Source organism: Carettochelys insculpta, chromosome 8, assembly GCF_033958435.1.
Source record: "Carettochelys insculpta isolate YL-2023 chromosome 8, ASM3395843v1, whole genome shotgun sequence".
Classification (NCBI taxonomy): Eukaryota; Metazoa; Chordata; order Testudines; family Carettochelyidae; genus Carettochelys; species Carettochelys insculpta.
Genome location: NC_134144.1, coordinates 40,716,404 through 40,740,007, shown reverse-complemented (window position 1 = coordinate 40,740,007; position 23,604 = coordinate 40,716,404). Strand labels below are relative to the sequence as shown.

The 23,604-nt window shown below is 41.5% G+C and overlaps 1 protein-coding gene across 4 annotated transcripts in view; it reads right to left on the bottom strand.

The window, feature by feature from the left end:
* The window catches only part of GRB14 (growth factor receptor bound protein 14), a 76,790-nt gene extending 53,946 nt beyond the window's left edge, over positions 1–22,844 (bottom strand). For all 4 annotated transcript variants that reach the window (XR_012646401.1, XM_075001233.1, XM_075001235.1 and 1 more), the window contains exons 1-2: positions 22,683–22,844; positions 5,611–5,767 (exon numbers count right to left, since the gene is read on the bottom strand). Coding sequence is in view for 3 of the 4 variants with exons in the window: in XM_075001233.1 (XP_074857334.1) it covers positions 5,611–5,767; positions 22,683–22,745 (220 nt within the window). In the remaining variant the exon portion in view is untranslated. The remainder of the gene's footprint in view (positions 1–5,610; positions 5,768–22,682) is intronic.
* Positions 22,845–23,604: the final 760 nt, after the last annotated feature.

The following is a 23,604-nucleotide window of genomic DNA, read 5'->3' as shown; positions in this document are numbered from 1 at the left end:
AAATTCCCATGGTTGTTTAGGTTGTGAAAGAAGACGTCACCATCCTAAAACTAACAGATATCAACAAAGAGCTACTTATCCTGTGTGACCACAAGCCTGGAAAATTTGCCAAAATGCTGTGTGGTGCCATGATACCCAATCGCTATCTAGTTGCCTGGCATGGCAAGGTGTGCTAACATGGAAGCCACAGTAAGTTAGGCCTGCCCAGAAACCTGGGCAAAAAATGCAAGAGTGCCTGGATGAGGCCTTCGAGGAGATCTCCAGAAAGGATAAGCGCTCCATCTGCAGAAATATTAACATGCTGTTTGAGGGGCACAGATGCACAGAAAATCTGTACCCATATTTACACCTATCCCCACCCACAACCCATTTCTAGCATTCAGAAAAAAATACTCACCAGAACAGATGGGTCCCAGAGACTTGGGGACCAGCGTGGGGGGCAGGGCCCAGGGAGACCAGTTCTAGCTCTAGGGTGAAGACATCCAGGCTGTTCGGAAGAACTTCCTTGGGCCCTTGCTGGTTGCCCCAATCCTCCTCTCTATTGGCCTCTTTCTCCTGGCCTTCCAGCTCCACTCAGATCACCCTGGACCCCAGACCAGGGCCTCCACAACTCTTATAATCAATACTGGGCAATATAGTGGGGTCCCCCCTGCAAGAAGCATGTGCAGCTATTCATAATATCAGCAGGTCTGTGGAGATGACCCAGAATAATGTTGGCTTCCCAGACTCTGTGATAGGCCTGCCGGAGTTCTTTCACCTTCAACCAGCATTGCACTGAGTCCCAGGAGTAACCTCTGGTGGTAAACAACTGTGAGATCTTATCATATACGTTTGCGTTTCTCTTGGATACTCAAAGTCTGCTCACCATGATTCCTCTCCCCAGACTGCAAGAAGATCCAAAATCTCCTGATGGGTCCATGCTGATGCTGTCTTGAAAGCCTGAAAACTACTAAGCAGATCGCTACCCTGAATGCTCATGATTGAAGGAGATGGCTACCAGTGCAGTGCAATGCAATGAGTAAAAGAAATTTTTCATTGTGGGTGCCCTTTACATTTCAAGTACTGGATGCTGATGAATTCAAATTAAAATTTGCAGGCTTCCTGTGCACCTGGAGAGCAGCAGCCATACCTGGCGGGTAACCATGTAACTTCGTGGGATACATACGTGACACTTCCAGAGGCTAATAAAATTGATTTTAAAACATGGAGCTTTCAAACTGGCCTTTATTTGAAATTTTAAATTCGAACTTGACACTACACCCAGCCAGTACCAACGATATTATGGTATCAATATTGGTGCTCCCTAAGTCGGACTAAGGGTATTTACAGTGAAGACAGTGACATTTTAATATTGCATTAAACTTCCTTAATTTGAATTTATCTCATAGTGCAGACTTTGCCTGAAAATCATTACTCCAGTACATACATATAGTGAATTCATTCGATTACAAGACAGATCAGTTTATGACTATATCACACATTTAAAAAGTATCTAGATTTGTGTCATCATAATATTTAACCCAACTCAATGTTTACATGTTACAGCAGGAGGAGGCATCCTGAAAGGGAATTCATCTCCATACCTACTGGTACCTAGTCAGTTTCCAGCACCATCCTGAAGAAGGCAGACTGATTAAAAAAGGGAAATCTAGCTTCTTGCTACAATTACACCTGAAGGAGAACGAGATATCCTAGAGGATTGTTTAGGGAATACAGTCTCTTAATTCTGATTCACATTCAGCAGAGGTCAGTATTGAGCCCAGGAGTTACTGCTATAGGAGCTTGTATGTCTAAGTAAAACAGCCTGATGGTCTCAAACTTGTTCCCTAAAGGAAGGACACATCCTTTAACAAAGCATATTGTATGTACATTTTTAAACTTCTGCAGATTTAAAATGCTAGTACTGAATGACATGCATTAAAAACAAAATGGTTCATTGTTCAAATATCCTAAGAAAAGTGACAACTGAAAGACTGATATTTCTGCAGCAACAAACATCATTGTGGTTAGTGCAGTCCAACTACATGACAAAATATATATTGCAGGGGTGTGCAACCAAACTAGTGGGAAGAGCCATTTTTTTCAAATTCAGTTAGGAAAAAAATCAATACTTCAAGGCCAAAATGCATGTGAACATGAGACAATGCTCAAAAAATAGTGTCAAGGTTTTAAACTCATTTTAGGAAGAGGTCTGTCCCCATCATGCCAGAATAAGATGTTTTTGCACAGAGGATCTAGGCCCCATCTACTCCACATGCTTTAAATATATTTGTAGAATTAGTGCTCTAATATAATTGAGTAGTAAGCATGGTTATCGACTCAAGTAAGAAGTGGTAGGAAGTAGTGTTTCCCCAACAGTAGAAGATTCAGTTAGCTAGCAGAACTTATTTTCTTGGAGCTGGTTCAACTCTTTAAGAGCTGTTCAGTTGCAAGGTTATGATGGCATAACCATATGGTCAGTTCACCTATCTAAGCCTTTTTGACATGAGGGACTGGCTTGCTGCCTTCTTAAATTGTGTCAGGGAGATTTCAGTGCTCCATACTGGTCCATCAACTAATCATTGAGATACTTTGTCCTATAAAAGAAGGCAACACAGACTGCATTTGCTAGCGATGCTCCACATGCATATCCTGCGGGCACTGCCAGAGTGAGGGTCTCTGCTCTGCACCCTCCCCCTGCTGTGCAGCAGTAACAGGCCCAGTGGACAATCACTGCTTTGCAGAACCAGCACACCCAGAGCAGGGTGGGGACAGGATGCTGTTGCATGCACAGAGATCCCAGGGCTAAAGCGGAATGGCAGAGACATTGCCAGACTGGCTTGCCTGGAGACATGAGGAGTCACCACACAGCTGATGGGGACAGAGCAGCAAGGCTAAGGGAAGGAAGATTCAGGAGGAGCCCAGCATCAGGTGGGGGGGCAGGAAAATGAACCCGAGAAGGGGGTGGAGACACCCAAACCATGCCATACCTGTCTGGAGCAGGAGACCCCACCCACTGTAGCCCCTGCACCATAGTCCGCTCGAGCCCAGATGGCTCAGCAATAGGGCCAGCCCCCACTGCCACCCCTCCCACTGCCACATGCTGGCCAGTCCCTGCTGACGCCTTACCTGGCTAGACGTGAGATGAGGAGGAGGAAGAATCAGAAGGGCTGGCCAGGCTGGAGATAGCCTCTATTGTTTCAGCAGCAACAGGGCAGGGTCATTATGATGTCAGGAGCTGCAAATGACTCCTTATAAAGCCCCATATGCAGCTCCAGAGCTGCAAGTTGCCTATCCCCTGTTATATTGTATCAAATAACTGTAATAGACTGGACCAGGAACCATTGTAGCATCACTTCATTATAATTTATTTTTACTATCTGTCATCTCTGTTTTACACACCAGCCATATAGTTAGAAAATGCTTCTATTGTAAATTATCCCTAGCCTTCCCCCAATTGCACACTTAGTCATTGTACTATCCTGACCCATTTTTAACACTGTTCAAGCACAACTCTTACTGTTTGAGCTAGAAACATCTTACAATCAATGTACTCAGGGTAAAAAGTTATAAAATCTCTCTAAAAGGCTACAAAGGAGAAAACTTTCTGAAAAGTATTTGTGGCTGTCTTTATGCACCATAAAAAAGTGGTAAAAGGCAAAAACAATTTTAGCTTTGAGTTCATCTTTAAAATATTGCTCTTAAACATAAAACCATAAACAGGGTTACTGATCTGTCTAGGTCCACGTGTGGGGCATGTGCACAGGCAGCCTATGCAGGCAATGGCTGCCCCAGCAGGGAACGGCCTGACCACAAAGTGAGAGGCTATGCCTTCTGAATGGGAAAGAAAAAAAGGCTTAAAATCCATAGCACCACAGACTGGAAGAAAACTGCTTTTGTACACTCCCCCAGTACTAAGCACATGTTTTATTGTTACTGAGCTTGTGCCCATGTCATCATTCCAGGGACTCTGCCTGCTTATGCTTTTTTTTTTTTTTCCAATTTTTCTTTTATGCTAACCCACAAGGAGACCAAAAGTCATGTAATATAGTCTAAGGTGCACAGTTCACTATAATTTTACATAAACTTTGGACCGGTCTCTCTGGGCCAGCGGGAGCAATTTTCACAAACAAAGAGATAAAGGTAGTCCCAGTCCTGAAGCTGCTTTAAAAGTACAGTTCCCTCCATGAGACAGAGTAGCCTAAAGGCCACTTTGAATTTACCTCATATCCCAAGAATCTTCTAGAAGGTGTAGATGCAAAAACTTCCAAAACATTTTGGGAGTAAGGGAACTTCAAAGTTTGGCGGGTACTTTGAAGCACCTGTGGCTACACTGCCTGTCAGCACTTCAAAGTTAGCAACTTCAAAGTTCCCATGGCAGCCCATTATGCTAAATACGTGATGCATATGCACCATGGCACCTCATTAGCCTCCTCCGATTGGGCTGATTAGCATGTCCCCTTTGAAGGAGGGGGCCTAGTGTAGACAAGCCCATACTGTATTTGCTGTATTTACTTTCACTACACTGTACTTCTGGAAACATCATTATGGTTAAAATGCCAGTTATTTGAGAGTTCTGGATTATAGAATGGCAAATGTGAAAGAGTTTACTGTACAGCTTTATGAGGATTCATGGTAGATTTCTCCACTGTAGCTCTTGAAAAGTCACAAGCTCTAATATGAGGAGATGATATCTAACTTTTGATCCTGAGAAAATGTTATAGTCTGATTAAGGTAACTTTTAAACTGTTGCCTTCTGGAAGAAGCCATCTATACTAGATCCATACACAGATATAAAATTTTACCTGCATCTGCAAAAATGATGGGCAGATTAATTTGTGGGGAGATAATCTATACTAATTCTTTGGGGATTGCAATCTTTGTTGAGTTACCTATTTTCCAAATCCAACACTTGATATGCCTTAGTTTCAAACCTTTTACATTAAAAAAGTAAATTATGTGTCTGAATTAAAGAGTAGTGAGAGCCCCTACAATAAAATCATAGTGGTTACCCAAAACACACAAGAGTAGTTTTCTGTCACATTTCACCTTAAAGTATAAATGTTCCCGACTTTATACTTGAAAGCAACATATAGATAGTACCAATAGGGTAAATATAGTTGTTATTGTAGAAGTCTGAATAACATCAATTTCTTGGACTTGAAAGCTTAAGCTTAATTGTTTTACTGCAGGCTTTCAAATATTTAATATGTAGATTTGGGGCACGGGGATTTAAAAAAAGTGTAGGTCCAAATTTCTCTAGCTTTTAAACCAAAGCCTCACCAAGCTAATTGACTATTGCAGGAGGATGTTGTAAGTCTACTCCAATAGAATGGGTTGTAATTTTAGAGGGATGACACCCACTGTCCACATAAAAGTATGAAATAGGATAGTTCCTCTGTACTATGCCCGAGAGATCACTGCTTCAGAGTCATATCAAGGTAATCTGGGAACAGTGAAAATGCATACCTTACAACTGTGTTCCAGGAAAAAAAAATAAAGATGGGAATGGGAATGGGAACTAGAAGAATGATTTTTACTAGCTTCCAAGCCTTCCTACATATATTTTAAAAAAAATAATCACATAAGCATCTACAATACTTTTTCATAGTATGAACAAGGCAATCTTACCTAGACCTATGCGAGGAAGGTGTTCAAACAGCGTCCAGCTGTGGTCATCTATGTAATGATTCTTCAGTATTAATAAATGGCATACGTCTCTTGCTGTTATATCATTTGGCACTTCCAAAGCTCTGCTACTCTCATCCTCACTGTATACTTTAATTACCTGCAAAAACAATGAGAATACACACAGAAAGCTAAAGTGCCCATGCATTTACAATGGCATAGCATTGGTTTAATCCACAGAAAGCTTCCACGTCCCCCTGTAGTGACTGGAGGATCTCCACCTTCTTGAGAGACAAAGATGATGATGCAGTTGATGCAATGTCAATGAAGGACCCTGAGAACGCAGTTCTACAGAAAGATTGTTAAAGCCAGGTGTTAACTTGTTGGAAGAAGTTACACAGAGAGAGGGAAGCTAATCTGAGATGCAAACAGTTCTGTAGAGAACAGAATAGATAGAAGCCACAAGACTCAAAATTTTGAGAAAGCAAAAATCGTGGTAATAAAGGGGAGGCACAAGGGAATGGAAGTAGAGTTTAAAACAAAACAAAAAAAAGTGAGACCATGGCAATCTTTTGCATGTATATGAGCAACTAGACAGTAGTTCAAAATATGGCAGAACATAACATGATTTACTCTTACACCTTCTACATTGCTTTTATAATATACTTTTCTGGAGACTTTACAGCAAGATTTAAACTACAGCCAATCAGACGGAATTAATGAAACTTTCTACTGCCTATTTTCTGAGTGCTATGCACCTACTTCTCCAATTAAAGTTAACACAGAAGAGTTTCTGGTACTCAGGGACAATTTTGAAAATTTCTTGACTTGTAAGCAATTATAACAATCTTAAAATTGAATACATACAGCATAGCATTTTACATTTGCCATTAGTTTTAATTTTCCAATTTGCAAAGATATAAAAATAAGCAAGACAAAATAGAGAAGATGCCCAGCAACAGACTGGGATAGCAATAAACTTCACTGTGGTACTGAATTAACACAGCTGTTTTGTGTTTAATTGTAAAAATGATAGTCAGGTCAAGATATGAAGTACATGCAGGAGAAATACACAAATTTTAAAAGAGAGTCTTCTAGATCTTCTGAAGTCTAGTAAAATGGCACAATCTGAAACTCAGCCCTTTACTTTCATTAACCTGTGTTTTGTTTGTTCCAGGAAGAATACTGTGTTCCTAAAGCTATTTTAAAATTATTGAAAGGTAGAGAAAAAATAAAATTCTGTAGGTCATTTTAGTAATATTTCGTGCCGGTATAAGTTTCTTCCCTAGCGTATATATTTTCTAATAGCTTGAGACAACACTAAACTGGCAAAATGATGTCTCACATAAGCTACATCTATACTAGAGTTTTGTTGACAAAACTTGGAGCATCTACATTAAAAATGCGTTCTGTCAACATACGGTCAACAGAACTCAGCACTTTTGTCAACAGCCTTCTGCCATTTCCCCCATGAGGCAGAATGCCTTTCTTGACAGAATCTGTCAACAAAAGAGCCATGTGGACACTCCAGGGGGCCCTCTGTCGACAGACAGTGCCTCCAGGTCACTGCGGTGCTTCTGGTTGGCCATTTTGTTGAGAGAGGGCCAGGCAGCCTGGCCACTCGGTCAACAGAACGGTTAGACAGATGGCTACAATCTGTCAACAAAAGTTTCGTCAGAAGATATTTCCAAAATTAACTTCTGTCGACAGACTGCTGTAGTGTAGACATAGCCTAAGCGCCACCATTCCCTGAGAAATCCATGACACGCAATTGCAGACCTCACCATTATCTAGTTCTTCATATTCATTTTTAAAATTTTTCTCCATTTTTCCTAATGTATTTAAATGTCCTTTTATCTACTTGTATGTATACTCATCTGGGCTTCTGAGGTCTGTGCACCAAGTTAGCATAGCTTTGTACTCCCTTACTTTGTAATTGAAATGAGCTAAAGTTAGTTATCTTCTTTTTCCTTCATGAGGCAATCCTGCATCCCTTAAATGTGTGTCACCCTTCACTGAATTTCATTTTGCTTAACCTGTGAGAAGTTTATTGTGGAGCACCTCATCCATGCTTCAGCAGCAGTGCACTGACAGCTAACTCCTCTGGCACTCTGTTTCTCCACATGAAAATTGGCTAGACAGCTGTCAGGAAAGCCCAAGCCTAAACCATGCAGCCAAATAAAGAGCGACACCACAGACTCAGAAAATGTAGTTACTTCTGCTGCAGGAAAAACAACAAATCCAAATGGAATCTTCCAGGAGAAAGACTAGGAGATTAGTTTGAATGAAAGATCACTGTAAGCCTGCACAGCAGGCATGACTTGCCAACACAAGGGGAAAGATTCCTTAACATAAAGGAATGATTCCTGAGCGGAACCTGAGATTGTTTTTAGCACTGGAGTTACATCATTAAACACCTTGGATTTGTGTCACACTCTCATTAACTGTCTTTTTCAATTACAGCCACCTTCTGTCTCTATAGGTGTTGGAATAGATCTATACATGGGAATGATTCCTGCAAACACAGCAGACTTGGCTAGGATATTTCAAAGAGGCCACTATCTCTAGGAAAAAAAAAAAAGCAGCTATGTCCAAGATACACAGTATTATTCATCATATATATTAAACATTTCACCCAGAGGCACAAGGGAAGTTTGGTCACCATTGCAGTGGGCCCTATCCAAAACAGCTTACTGTTTAAACTGACAACACAGAAACTGTGGAAAATAAACAGAGAGAAGTGACTTGCCCACAGTACCACAACATGTTGGTTGCAGGGCCAGAAGCGACTCCCATGCCATCAACTGGTCTCTTCAATGATACTGCCAGTACGTGGGCTGTGTGTAGAGATTCCTTTTGCTATACACCAAGTCAGGTGTCATGTAGTGTCACTTTATAGCATGAATGTGTGCACAGTGTATATTAAGGCCTTTGGTACATATTTTTCTTTCAAAAATGGTTGGAGTGTAGATGACTAATTGTATTACTGCTGAAGAAACAAACTGGCTTTTTAAACATACTAAAGATGGCAACACACGTCCTGATAATGAGCTGCCTGAGGCCATTTGACTTTGACAGGAAAGCCTTGGAGGTGGCCTTGGACTATAACGGTATGGAGGAAGCAAAACAAAATTACAAAAAAGCGTAGTGTATATTCTAAGTCTCTTCATTTTTCTTAGTATAGGCGAATACATTCTGCCTAAGTCTAAGAAAGCCAATCACCCTGTTCTCAGCTCTGACACGTTATCCTGTAAAATGTAAAACTGCACCACTTAGTTCTGTTCCTTGCAAATGATCCAGATTCTACTGAAAAATATCTGACTACCTGTAACCTAAGAATCTCTCTGAACTTTTTTTAGTTTGATGAAGTCTCCTCAAATTAGAAATAACCTTTTCTTTTCCTTATAATTAATAAAAACTGTACTGTATGCATTGTCTAGATACATGCATTTGAGACAACACCAGGGTAAATTCCTTAGGAATTTCTTTGTTTCAAAGGTCTCCAAGACTAGAACCACCTGAAAAGTAGATATGCGGAGATTCCTCCTTTCCTTAAAATACAGAGCTATATATTTCTTGTCAGAAGCAGGTAGAAGAGAAATGCTCTTTAGGAGTAATAAGAGGACAAAACCATGGCCAGGAATGTGACTTCACTGACCTGCCCTGATCTACAACCTGTGAAAGTGCCCACAAGGCATATGACTGAATGAATGTCTCTTTCTACTTCTGCTATACCTTTCCTGAACCCAGCAAGCCATCTTTACTCTCTAACTATTTCCTAGCTCCTGAAACCTACCAAGATTGGAAGTAAATAAGATAAGGAAAATAAAGGCTGCGTTTTTTTACTTGGCTGTGTACCTGCCAGGTGTTTAAAATAAGTCAGCACAGTAGGACATTTTAAAAGTGGAACTCAGACCCTGGTACTTATAGGCATGCAATAGAAGACTCACAACCTGACTGCAGCAGGCCTGGGTCAACCAACTCAGGCTGGTGAGTTTTAGACTGCAGTGAGGCAAATAACTGCAGTGTAAACATTTGGAGCTGGATCCCATGAGAGTCATTAGGTTCCAGCCTGAGCCTAGATGTCTGTAGCACAGGTCGGCATTCCCCACAGCACGTGCACCAAGAGCGTGCCAGTGGCACCTGAGCCAATTTTGACTGGCTTGTGAGCTGGGATCTCAACCCCACCGCCTCCTCTCCCAGTGCAGTGGGAGAGCAGAGATCCATGGGCACTGCTCTGCTCCCACAGGTACACATTCCTGCCTTCCCACACCTGTGAGCTGGCTGGCAAATGGGCAGGACCAGCCAGGTTGGGCTGCAGGTGCAGAGCTGAGTGGAGCTGCTAGGAGCATGGGGCTGGGCCCTTCAGGCCAAAGTACGAATTTTGGCACTCCACCTTAGAAAGGTTGCCGACCCCTGGTCTAGACTGTACATTTTAGCCCTTCCCCCCAGCACAAACCCCACCAGCCTGAGCCAACTCTCCTAAGCTCTGAGACTTGATGATACAGGTTTTTTATTTCCATGAAAATATGCGTACCGTCTTTAAGAGGAAGAGACTGTATTTTGGCTCACAGAAGTGTGGGTGCACAAAGGAAAGGCACCACTTTTAGTGCAACAGGCATTATTAATTGGTTACACTGCATGAAGGGCAAGGGAGTCAATTTGTCATTTTTTTATTTAATTTTATCACTACATTTTGTATATTGAATAGACTCACGAAAGCACGTCAAACAATCAACCCAGAAATGTCACACACTCACAGTATACATATTATTTAGATTATATTAGCTTCCTTAGTCATCCTATCCAGATTGTCAAATCATGGCTGACTTAAACTTAAGGTGGAAATGAACAGTGTGAATTGTTTTGAAATATCATTAAACATACTGCTTGAAATGAAGAGGGAACAGCAAAGGGAAAGAAAGCCTAAAAGCTAACCAAAGCAAGGGATTTATTTTGTCCCCTGCTTTTCCAAATGTGTCTTGCTAAAAAGTCTTCTAGCAGACCAAGGACAGAAACTGTGAAAGACATGGATTTGTTTGAGGAGTCCTGCAAGTCCTACAGAATCAGGTTTGAAAACTAATTCCTATTAGTACTCTATTCGGACTGCATTATTTGTATTACAATACAAACCTCTACAGTACGAGGATCTCAGTGCGCAGACTCTATATGAACATATAGGAACACACAAATTAGGCCCTAAAGCAGAGATGAGCAAAATCAGCCCCTGGGGCTGGATCCAGACCACCAAGAATTTCTCTCCAGTCCACCCAGCTGACTAGCAGATTGTGCATACTTACACCCAGCACCATGTGTTCAGCTGTCCCTCCGCAACCTTGTTCCACCTGCAGCTGAGCTGCTCCTGGGATTCTCCTACTAGCTGGAGGTGGAGGGGGCAGGGGTGTAAAAAGGGTAGGGCTGGAGTCAGGTTGTTACCCTGCCCCTGTACTCCATCTCTGCAGAGCAGGCTGAGGGAGTGGGCCACATACAGAGGAGCTGCTCAGGCTTGAAGCACAGAAGGTAAGTGACTCAGCTGTGTAGAGCAGGTGAGGGGTAAGACAGAGTAGGACAAATTTCCTTTAAAGTGACAGAGGGTGCATTTTTTCAGAAACTTACCCAGCAGCAACCAGCATACACAGTGTTGTCACTGTCACACATACATATAGTTACTGTTTTATACAAACTGAAGCACACGCTCAATTTGGGTCAAAGTATGTCACACACAAAGGCTCCGTCTGCACTAGAGAGTTTTGTCAAGAAAACTCAGTGTCCCCATTACAAATGCACTTTATCAACAGGAAATAGATAGAAGGTGAGCAGCACTTCTGTCAACAGTGTCCTGCCAATCCCCCAGAGGGCAGAATGCCTTTCTCGACAAAATCTGTCAACAGAAGGCCTGTGTGGATGCTCCGGGGAGCCCCTCAGTTGACAGACAGGGCTTCTAGGACGTCAGGCAGCCATGTCCGCTGTGCTTCTGTTTGACTGTTCTCTTGAGAGAGCAGCTGGGCAGTCTGGCCGCTCTGTCGATGAAGCTGATCGACAGAGTGATCTGTTTACAGAAGATATCTTCCGTCGATAGACTGCTGTAGTGTAGAGGTATGCAAAGCGTTTTTCTTGCACGTTCACACTGTCTTTCTGCAGCCTCCATCCCCAGCCCTTCTGCTTAAGGCCTAATCCCTTCCAGGGGGGCCCAAAGACAGTCCATGGCCAGTACCAAAGTTTGTGGAGTGGCCCCTCTGTGAAAGTAATTGCCCACACTTGTCTTAGTGTTTAAAATCTAATCTACTTAATGTGTGGTGTAGTTTACATCTTCTTGCATTTTCTATCATACAAATCGAGAGGAAACTATAGATAACAGACAGAACTACTGAATTTGAGTGTCAAAATTTGGGCACTGAAATCCATATTTAGACACTTAAATCAAGATGTTGATCATCTATGTCATTAATGGGTGTTCACAGATGCTCAACAACTCTGAAATCTAGTCAATGTTTATATATTTAAGTGCCTAACTTTAAGTCATTACTTCCACAATTACTTTTTGTCCTATGAAGAAAATGTGGAACAGTTTCAATCACCGTGTTAAATTATTGTATGCCAGAACCACACTTAAGAAATCCTACTCTCCAAAGGCCTTTATGCCTCTGGGATCCTGCAAGATAATAACCACCCACTATCACACAGTTCACTGACAGGCTGTTTCCCTGGAGCATTTGTTCTCCAGCTCCCTGCCTTCTCTTTTAGTCAGAAAGGTTTGGCTACTGAGTCTGGCGGAGTAGGATAATGGAAGGTGCAGACTACTGCACTACAGCGGAGGCACTGTGAAACATTTTATAACTCTCAACAATAGGGCAGTGAATGCTGCTAGAAATGGGCAACCCTGTATTTTAAAAAAAGCTAATGATTTAGCCTATCAGCCAAAAGGCAGGCTTTCAACCTGCCCATTATGTACGGTCTCCGTCAAAAGGTAGGTTCCCTGGACATGGAAGATGTCAGACTAGAGAGATTAAGGACCTTTCCAGGATTTTTCCTTCAGCCTAGGGTTAAATTTTTCAGCCTTCAGCATTTAAACAAAGAGACCAGGTGTAAATAGAGAAAAGATCATCAGATCTCACAAATTACATTATGTAGTTGTGTAAAAGGAAAGGAAGATATGATCATGACAGACTTCTCTCTACATTCTAAGAGAAGTAGATATTATGAATTATTTGTATTACCATAGTATCCTTTACCCTAGTATCTGAGCTCATCACATGCATGTATAAATTTGTACTCATAGCACTCAAGCGTGGGAGGGAATTCTCACCATGCTGCAGATGGGGGAACGGAGACCTCGGGACACTAAGGCTATGTCTACATGGCAGCCTAAACTTGAAATACACTAAGTCAAAATAATGCTCTATTTCAAAGCATCCCTTACTCCTCCTTGCAACAAGAACTACAGGGATGCTGAAATATCATGCCCGTTATTTCGAAAACTATTTTGAAATGATGGGTGCACACCAAAGACACGGAGTAGCTATTTTGGGATACCAGACATAGACACAGCTTAGGTGACTTGCACAAAGTCATACAGCAAGTCCTTGCCTGAGCAAGTATTGTCTCCTCGGTTTCAGGCTATTGTCCTAGGCACTGGACGATCCATCTTTTTGCTTTGAATATCCAATAGACAGATACTGCCAACAAGGGTGATGGCAGTGAAATATCATACACTGAACTTATAATGCAAGCAGGAATCCCAACTAGCCACCACCACCACCTCCTCCTGTGTTTCTCGGGTGGGGAGTCAAAGATACAGATAGAAGATGTTAGCAAAAAGATTTTATAACCGAAACATAAAACCAGCAGGTGTCTGCAATGGACAGCAAGCTCCCAAAAATATTTTTGGCAGGATGTGTGTGTCGGGGTTGGGGGGATGCTGTGGTCCCTGGCTACAGTGCCGCTTGGAATTCTGAAGTGGTCTCTTGACTATCAGCAACAAGCCCTTGAGTATCTTAGGCACTGGGGGAGGGGGGAAGAGACCTCCCCCTCGGCAGCTGCAAGCCCCAGTAGTCCCACGCTATGGGGGGGGTGGGGGAGGCCAGCTGGGGGGCCAGTTGAAGTGGTCCTACCCAAGTATCTTAGCCACTGTGAGAGACATCCCCCCAGTGGCTGCAAGCACCTAAGTATCTTAGCTGACAGGGGAGACTTCCCCACCCCCCGAGGGGCAGCAAGTCCCAGAGTATCTGGGGGGAGACTTCCCCCCCAGTGACTGCAAACCCCTAAATATGTTCCTGACCTTGGAGCCCGAAATACACACAAGTTAGGACGTGGTGCTGCCTGGCAGCCTGGTCAGCACCCAATGGCAGGTACATCCTTTTATTGGCTATCCACGTGATGTAGCCGAGCATGGGAAAGACTGGACTGTGTGGTGCCTGTAGGGGAGAGAAGAGCATTTGTGCACAAATGTAAACCAATTAGAAGTTTCTCAGCATCTTATACAAGCACAACCTCCACCACAGCCTTGTTGCCACGTGGTGCAGCAGCTGGCACCAAGAAGCTCAGAAAAAAAAAACAAGTGTAGAGACAGAACCATGAACTCCCTGCAGAGGCTATCTGTAACGGGTAGATGCACGCATAGCGCTAATAGCAAAGAGACATTTCTCAGGCTCTCATACAAACATGAGCCCACAGCCACAGGCTTGCTGCTCCTACTTTGAAATTCAGAGTCTTCCTGTTACCTAATTAACTGGAGAGCAGCGGCCAGAGCACAACAGTGAGGGGCACTGTGTGTTACATATGGCACACCTCTGGAGGCTAATAAATTCAATTTGAAAGACATGACACTTCCACACTAGCTTTTAATTGAGCTTCTAAATCCAGGCTTGACACTATAGGCATCAGGTGACAGCAATACTGTAATCTTGATATTAGTTCCCGCCCCCCCCAAAAAAAAAAAAAAAAAATCAAGCTAATGGCATTTACAGGGAAGACAGACGTGGTAATATCAAACTACTGCCTTAAATTCGAATTGATCTTGTATAGACGCATGGGGGAGGACCAGCCTAACCTTACATACGATTCAGTACATGGTGTTGAATTCTTCTGAGCAAATTCATGTGTAAATTTTATACAAAGCTCAAATACAATCAAGTATTCTGCTATATATGAACACTCCATTAAATTTCAAAGCTACATATAAAATCTTAGTCATATGTATGGGAAATGCTTAGGTTTTTTTAATGCTAAAAACTAAAGTAATTCCTTTTGCGCACTATGACAGCTATACTTATTGCTTGACGTACAGCTATGCAGACTCATTTCTGCTAAGTGAGAGATTTATTCCTAGCAGAAATAACTATTCAGCAAAGCCTCTTGATAAACTTCAAGGCTAGACAACAGTGTCTGAAGGTTAAGTTCTGACTTACTGGAAGCCTAATTTTTAAAAAAGGAGACTAAAGTGGAAAGGCCAAGAAATAGCCAACCACTCGCCCCAACTGATGCAAAAATCAGTTTTCTTCCAACAGACTTTTGCCAGAAAGACAGGATTATGAGCAGAGAAGGGTACTAAAACATAGTCCCTTTCCTTGGTTACTAAATGAAGAATGTCAGGTCTTCAAAGAAGTCAAGAGGAAACTGAAGAACATACCAAAGAACTATTCAAGAACTGAGGAGGGAAAGGGGTGGAGGGCAATATCAATTGTGCCACTAAAGCTGGTCAAACCACACCAGATAATGAAACAATGTACTACACCACTGAGATTTAAAGACTTACAAAAAAACCCCACACATTTATGACTTCTCTCTCTCTCTCTCTCTCTCTCTCTCTCACACACCACACACACACATCTGAAGAGGGAGAGTGTAATACTTTGCCATACAATTCACATTAGCTTAATGTGAGTTCTATGATGAAAATCATCTGAAAAAGCCACAGGAAGTAGAGTCCTGAATGCCAGTGAGTGACTATCATATTGCTATCAAACTGAACCAAATATATGGTATCTTAATCACATGGCAAAAATACTCAGCATCTACATGTTAGAAAACGAAAAGGGCTGAAAAGGGCTTTTTGCAAAGTCTGCGTAAAAACCAAAACATGTTGGCCTCTCCTGCTAGGTTTTGTTTTAAAATAATTCCTTTGAAATGACTAACAAATAAAAGCCACACACATCTTATTGCGTATTTCTAAACAAACATAGCAATTTGTTGAATTAATGTTTAAAGAACATACACTTGTATATGAAATGGAAAATGTTAGAAGTTCATTTAAATTTTAGAAACATGTATAGTTACAGAACTGTAGACCTGGGAAAATTAATACAACCTAAAAATCAAAAATTTAAAATTCAGTCACAAGTATCTTCTCCTCAAAACAGCTACATCAGGCTACAGCCAGTGCTGGTCACACAGCCAGGATTTACAGCTTGCAGGGGAGACATGTAAAGCAGTGAGATTACAATGATCTAAATGCCTAACATTAAAGTAGATATGCTTCGAATAGGTTTCCAAACTCACAGCCTGTTAAAAACCTATATGGGAAAATGCAGTTGTTTGTATAACAGCAGCAAGCAGGGACCTCAGCTAAGCCTGAGGTCCCATTGTGCTACACGCAATACACATGTTGAGCGGAAAACCGACAGGCACTGCCCTGAAAAGCTGAGAGTGTCAGACACACAAACAGCAGAAAAGAAAACTGAGGCATTGAATAGTGAAGTGATTTACCAAAAGTTGCCTATGAAATTAGTAGCAGAGTCAAAAAACGGAGCCCAAGTGACTTGATTGTCACAACAGTGCCTTGTCTGTTAAGACTATGCCACCTTACTTGGTTTCCCTGAATATAAGGAAACAGGTTTACATCCCCCAGTTTTGTTACCGAGCAGGCCAGAACAACAGACATAGCTGCTCTCCAGCATTGGTGGTCTTCCATAGCACTGGGTTAGTAAGATGCCAAAAATTCAAATGGAGATTTTTAGCTAAGCAGGTGGTTATACGTTGTATCCAGTCATATGTATTTAGACCGTAAGCTCCTTAAGGAAGGGCCTATCTACTATTCTGTGTCTGTTCAGAACCTAATAAAATAGGTCCCCTTTCTGTCTCTCCCTGACACAGCTACATAATAAACAATTAATAGTGGTTTTCATCCCTCACTTAGGGTATGTCTAAACTAAAGCTGGGAGCATAATTCCTAGCGCAGGAAGATAAGGACATGCTGTTTCTGCTTGAGCCACCACTGTAGAAATAATGAGGTAGCCAAGGACAATACAGGCAAGCCGCTGGAGTACTAACCTGCCCAGACCCCTGGATCTATACTCAGGCAGCTAGTCTAAGCTACTACCTGCACCACCTCTGGCTCAGTATCACCTCTCTCTCTGAGCTACAAAATATTCCCCCATTGCAGTCTAGAGGTCTCCTTAAAATGCTTGAACTGTTCTGCATGCAGCACAGTGATCTGTAATCACTACCTGGACCAAAACAAAAAATACCAAGATTTATCTTCCTCCCTATTTCCACTGCAATGCTTAGCAGCACTAGATCTATTATCCCATCAAAAGGGCTAGGAAGCCACCTTATGCAACATCTAATACAGTAAACCCTTGATTTAATGGACTAGTGGGGGGGAGGGTGGAAAGAAGTGCCCATTAACACTTAAAGTCTGTTATATCCAAATGGTTATACCGTATATGATGATGCACTGACCTTCCCAGCTCATTATTCACTCCTGTCCTGACCCTGTTCTTCCCTTCCTCTCTCCTGCCCCATTCTTCCCCTCACACCTCCATCTCCCACTCCCAATCACCAGGAAAGGCCTGACTCCTTCCACCTCCTGCAGCTTGCAGCACTGTGGTTCCTCCAGCCCCTGACTCCAAGCTGCCCCTGCAAAGGTAGAGCATGGCTGACCTCAGCCTGCCAGTGGGCAGCAGCCTCCAACACCACGGTTGCTGCTCAGTGCCATTGCAGGCAGTGACGGCTGGGCACTGACATGCTCCACAAACATGGGGCTGGGGATGGAGTGCTCCTGAGCTCCACCACAGCCTCCCAACTCCCCTGCCCAGCTCCTCTGACCCTGGTGGCCCCAGCCACTGCAGTGGCCCCTCCAGTCCTGGCAGCCCCAGCCACCCTAGCAGCTCCTCCAGCCTCAGGTGGTGGCTCTGGTGAGTCTCCAGCGGTTATTTGGCAAGAGGTGTGGGGGCTGGCAGACAGCACCCATTATTTCCACAGTCCTTTAAATCGAGGGTTTTCTGTACTGCTATTGAACAGTTCGGATTTTTCTCCATGCAAGACAGCTCCCCATACACGCTTACGGGAAGTTATGGGAAGACACAGTGACTTGACTTTATGCATGGAGGGGGTTGGGGGGGGGTGCTATAGAAGCACTGCTAAACTAACTAGAGCAGTAAAGCAGACCACTTCAGTAACCAGACCAGCTCTGTAAGCTCATGGATGCTTGTTTGGGCTGCTGTAATAGTGCACGGTTTTATGACAGTGCCAGAAGACAGAAGTTCAGGGTAGAAAAAGTACACTAATCTCCATTCCATCCTGTCTGGAATTACTTCATTTCCTGCCTTTAGTGTCTGTGGTTGCAATATGCTAAGCTATTTTTGCTGTAGATTTCTGGTTTGAACTTGCCAGGCTCAGCAGAAGGGAGGCAAGTCTGAATACAGTTAATGCCCACAATGAATTCATTCATTCTGGTAATATACCAGAGCCTGGATTTAGTGAGCTTCAAGAAGCAGAATAAGAATTCCCAGTTCAGATGGGCCTTTACCCAAATAATGGCAATGCCTTAGGCGATGCATTTCAGTTTAAGTCTATAGAGGTGCTTGGTGTAGTCGCAATGGGTGGGGTTTATCCATCTTTAAATAACTCAATTTTTCCTGATGTGCTTGTGGATAGAAAGACAGAATGTTCAAAGAGGGGAGAAACACACACACACACACACACACACACTCCAGCATTATCCATTTATAGACATCAAAGATAGGTCAATTTGAGCATTATGTGAAGTTCCTAGGTTAATGCACTAGCCTTTCACCTCTGGGGACCCTAGCACAAACATATGTATTCTTGTCACTAATTCTGAATAAGGTTTAGCTTAACTAGCAATTTTGGAGAGAAAAGTCCCAAAATTAAAGTATGATGCACTAAAGGTTGGGGGGGGACTTTCAAAATTGCCTCCTTACATCCCTGACTTGAACCACTCAGACCCTCATTTCTCAAAAAACAAAAAGTCATTAAAAAAGATTAATAAAATAATTTTAACAATAATTACATATAATGTGCATGATAGTTACAGAATCATGTGTCGTGCTATACACAAAATGACTTATGAAACCTCATGAAAGTCCAGAGCTAGTCTGAAATGTGACAATGTTTTCATCATAGTACATGACAGCATCCATGCTTACTTACTACCACAATTAACCCTGAGTACGCATCAGTATTTATTTTTCACAACTCACTAATTCTGCAAAAAAAAAAAAAAAAAGAATTTTTAATACAGGTTGACATTTTTTAAATCAGATTCCTTAAAACAGTTTACAGAAGAAAAAAAAAAAAAGTTACCAAGAAGAGAGAAAAAACAACATTAATTCTGACTGTTTGACTGTGTGGCCAAAATGTACAGACCTGATCTGAACAATGCTGAATATGTACATTTGCATGCATATTCAATAAATCACCTTTCTGGATGATTTTTAAAGACCCTTTCGGAGAAAGGGTCAGGCCCTTAGAATAACATCCATAGCAAGCAGTGTCCATGTATGGTCGGTAGAAAAGTGCATGAATTGTGGAAGTACATTCTAGAGGCAGTAAAGCTTGTACTGCATTTTATTCGGATGAGATGTAGTTGAGTGGCAGTGGTATGAATAACATTTGTCTATATTAGGGTACAATGGATGCATGTTTTGAGTATGTATTCCTTTCAGCTTTTCAAAAAGAAAATGAAGAGAAGTAGTACACCCATCAGGAACTGGCAGGATAGCCAAATACCAGCTAAGTCATGCAACTTATTTTTCTTCTCTTAAAAAAGTGCTATTGCAATTTTTTGTATACTTGGTAAAGGCTACAGGTTTGCCCTACTATATTTGATACATAGTAAGTCAAATTCTTATGGAACAGATGACCAGCAATGGAAAATGCTTTGTGAAGACTCAGAGGTCATTTGATAAGAAGCAGAGCTGCTATTTCCAAAACTTTCACACAATGTATTCCAGATGATCACTGAATACCAACATAACATTTCACACTTCACTTACTCCTTTTTCCATTATTAATCTAGTATAACTCAAAAGTTTGTCAAATATGCTGTTTTTGAGCACCTAAAGGCACATTTTTGGAAGAAGAAAACAGTGGAGATTACTTTTAAAATGAGCATTCATACTTCTAAAGTAGAACTTGAGAAAAGCCTAAAGATGCTGTAGTTCAAGTTAGTGAAAACTTCGCCCCTTGTTTCAATAACAGTATGATCAGATCCTAAACTTTATGCTCAGGCCCACTGGTGGGAGTGGGAGGGAGGCACAGGGGGCAGTTGCCTGGTAGCTCTGGGCTCCTTTGAAGTGCTGCTGCTCTGCCACTTTACATGACTGTGAGGGAGGAGGAAAGGCCCAGTGCCACAGTTAGGACAGGGGTACGGGCCAACTGCCCTAGGCCACACTCATTCTGCCCTTCGCCCTGCGCCTTCCAGGGGCCTCGGGTGGCTGCTGGCTCCACTGGTTATGCAGCATGATGCAGTCTGTATATTTAAACATAGATTTGAAAAAGTAACCAAAAAGATCTGAATTGGTTTTTAAGTTAAGCGAGAATGATTACATTAAAAAAAAGTTTCCCCAACTTTGTTTCTACAGTACAGCAATTTCATTACAGCTATTTAAACCTGGAAAGAGATTCCCATGAGAAAACCTCTGCAAGAAGTGTTCCGCAATGGTTTCAGAGTGGAGGCTGCTCCCTATAGAACCCACCCTCCAACCTGGAGGCTCCACAGAATACTAGAACTATGCCCACAGAGACCTCCTGCACCCCTTCACTCAACTACCCATTCTCCCCAGCTTCCAGGTAACACAACTCCATTGCAGCTGTTCTTCCTGTCCATCGTAGCTCCCAGAAGCATTAGGTGAAGCAGCTATACTGAAAAAGCAGGACGTAAGCCTTTTTTAAAATCTTTTGCCTAATGTCCATGAGGAATCAGGAATATCTTCATCCCAGCCTGATCCTCTCACATGCACACCTGCCTTTGGGCTGACCAGTCTTTGTTATCCTCTTGCATTGTGGCTGCTCAGAGTCAAGAGGAAGGGAAGATGGCATTACAGAAGTGGCTGAGTCATTCTTCTGTGGCAGGAGGAGATCCATACAGAAGGTATGCTACGTATAAGAGCACAACCTGCACCAGAAAGTTTAAGTCTGGCACTGAATTAGCCCTAATCAAGGACCTATGCCTTTGAATATTCAAGTGTCAAAGTGTCAGGGGGTAGCCATATTAGTCTGTAGCTGTAAAAACATGAAGTCCTGTGGCACCTTGTAAATTAACAGATTTATTGGAGCACCAGATTTCCTGGTCAAACCCCCTCACAAAAGAACAACAACATCAGAAGATTGGGCACTGGTGGAATCTAACTAAATAGCAAAAATAAATTCCCAAATATGGAATTAAATTATATCTTTATTAGCACAGAAAATTCTGACAAAGCACTTTCAGGCTCTCAGTAAAAGTATTTAAAAAAATAAATAAATCAGTGAACTCCAAAGTTACACATGAACCCTTACCTATGCCTGCATGTATAGCATACATGTAGTGAGTAAAATTGCGTATTACTGTCTGTACTAGGTAAAGTCCATTAACACAAGTGCCCAATAAACAAAAACAATGAAAGACAGTGGCACATGTAGACCACCTAAGTTGACAACTGAATTACCTTTGACACGAGCTGCCATGTTTCCTAAAACAGACATAAGAATTGTTGAAAATAAAATCCAAGGGTATTAATTAAACTTAACATTGAAACATTTTAAATAATGGTGAAAAAAGCTCTCTGGTAAGTCAGTCAAGATATATTGGACTATAAAAGGACAAACAAAATTTAACACCACAAAAAACATATTATACACATATCCAGGATTATGGGGGGAGGAATACGATATAATGTAGCTATAGCATGCATTCTATATAAGCTATAAATGCTGTAGACATCACTGGGTCAAAGAGGCTGTAGAAAATATGCCCTGTGTCTTATTTCTGTAGGGATGGTCTTGAAAACCACATACAACTATGATGATGTTTCACTGAAATTCCATCTTTCATAGCTGTGACATATCTCAAAGACAACAAAAGACCCTATTTACCAGGATTTCATTTTCTTCAGGGAAACAATGCACATGACAATGAAACCTACCTTTAAATCACCTGTTTTTTTTTTAAATTGAGATTCCTGCATTTAATATAAGACATATTAAAAAAGAAGCATGTCCCCCTTCTTGTTGCTTATAAAAATCTATAAAGCCACAACATATAGACTGGTTAGTATGTAACTCTAGTTATTATCCACAAGCTGCAATACCAAAATTGTATGATTTTATATCAATTTCATTGTAAGAATTGAACTCTTAAAATAAGTATAGGTTTTTTTAAAAACAAAATATTTAAAAGGTTAATGCTCATATTCAACTTGTTACAAACAAACTTAGCGAAGAGTATCAGTAACCAAGTGTAGGTACATAAAGACTGATCCAAACTTCAGTGGAATTTGGATAAAGCCTTTATGCACTTGTATAGAGTTTATATTTAAATATTAAAATGGAATTATGATTTTAGTGGTTATTTCAGCCCCAAGATGAAATATTCGATATATACAGCTTTCTCTAGAAAAAGGTACAGCAGCATAACCACTTTTTTTCCCCTCTATCATAGTGTTTGTATGTATGATTAGTAGTCTAGTAAATATTAAATCCCCTATGCGACAGACATTGCACTCTTATGAAAATGCAGGACTTTTAAAAATTGTCTATGTCTACATTAAAGCCTTCTTTGCTTAAACTGCGCAACCACTTATCCCACATACACACACTACAGTGAATGTTGCAAAGTTATATAAATGCCCTACCCTTTGTTGCAGAACTATCGGAGTAATTGCTGGCAAAGTTACCCTTCTTGCATACAAGCTCATGTCTGCTCTCCACAGAATTAGAGTAACAGTGTTGGTTCAGGTCATACATGAAATAAAAGTTCCTAGCAATATTCCTTGAAGCTTCAGTAAGTGCAAAGAAACAAGAAAGAATTCAGTAAAATGTCACTCCGCTTATGTGAATCCAACCCTACCCAAAGCCAATTAAGGATGACTCTGGGACAGGACTAACTAGCAAAATCAACCAATCACAGGGCTTGCAAACTCCTCCTTTGTCCTTGGAAATACATTCTGGTATTTTTCTTTATGATATTTAAAGAACCAGATTAACAAGTATTTAAATCATGCAGGAATTTATCCCACATACCCCTACTAATCTCTTCCCCCCCCGCCGCCCAAAACAGCATTCATATGCCCTCTTGGCTGCTCATAGAAAGAGAGGAGATTGTTTACCTTGTTAATCTAGTGTGAGTAATATTTTAGATGCTTCATAGATGATCAAAAGAGGTTAGTATTTAAAAACTACTTTAATCTCCTAGTTCTAGCCATGTCTACTGCATAAGCTTCTTTAAGTCATTTTAAGACCAGCATATTTTAAATGTGAGCTAAGTAAGCCCATGTTAAAATTTAAAATAAAAGAAGGCACAATCTACAACAGCCCAAGTCAGGCATTCGTAACATTTTCAAACAAGGGTATGCAAGATATACAGCTAATGCACCCTTTAAAAAAAAAAGTAAATTATTTAGTGCATGTCTGAGTATTGTACATATCCTTGAAATGTTCAAAGCTGACTTGGCAAATACTACAATAATTCATGCCAAAACCACCTTAACTGTATGATTATGGGGAAGGGGGGATTAATTGGAAGATGAAGACAGACATTTATGCTCAGAATGTGGT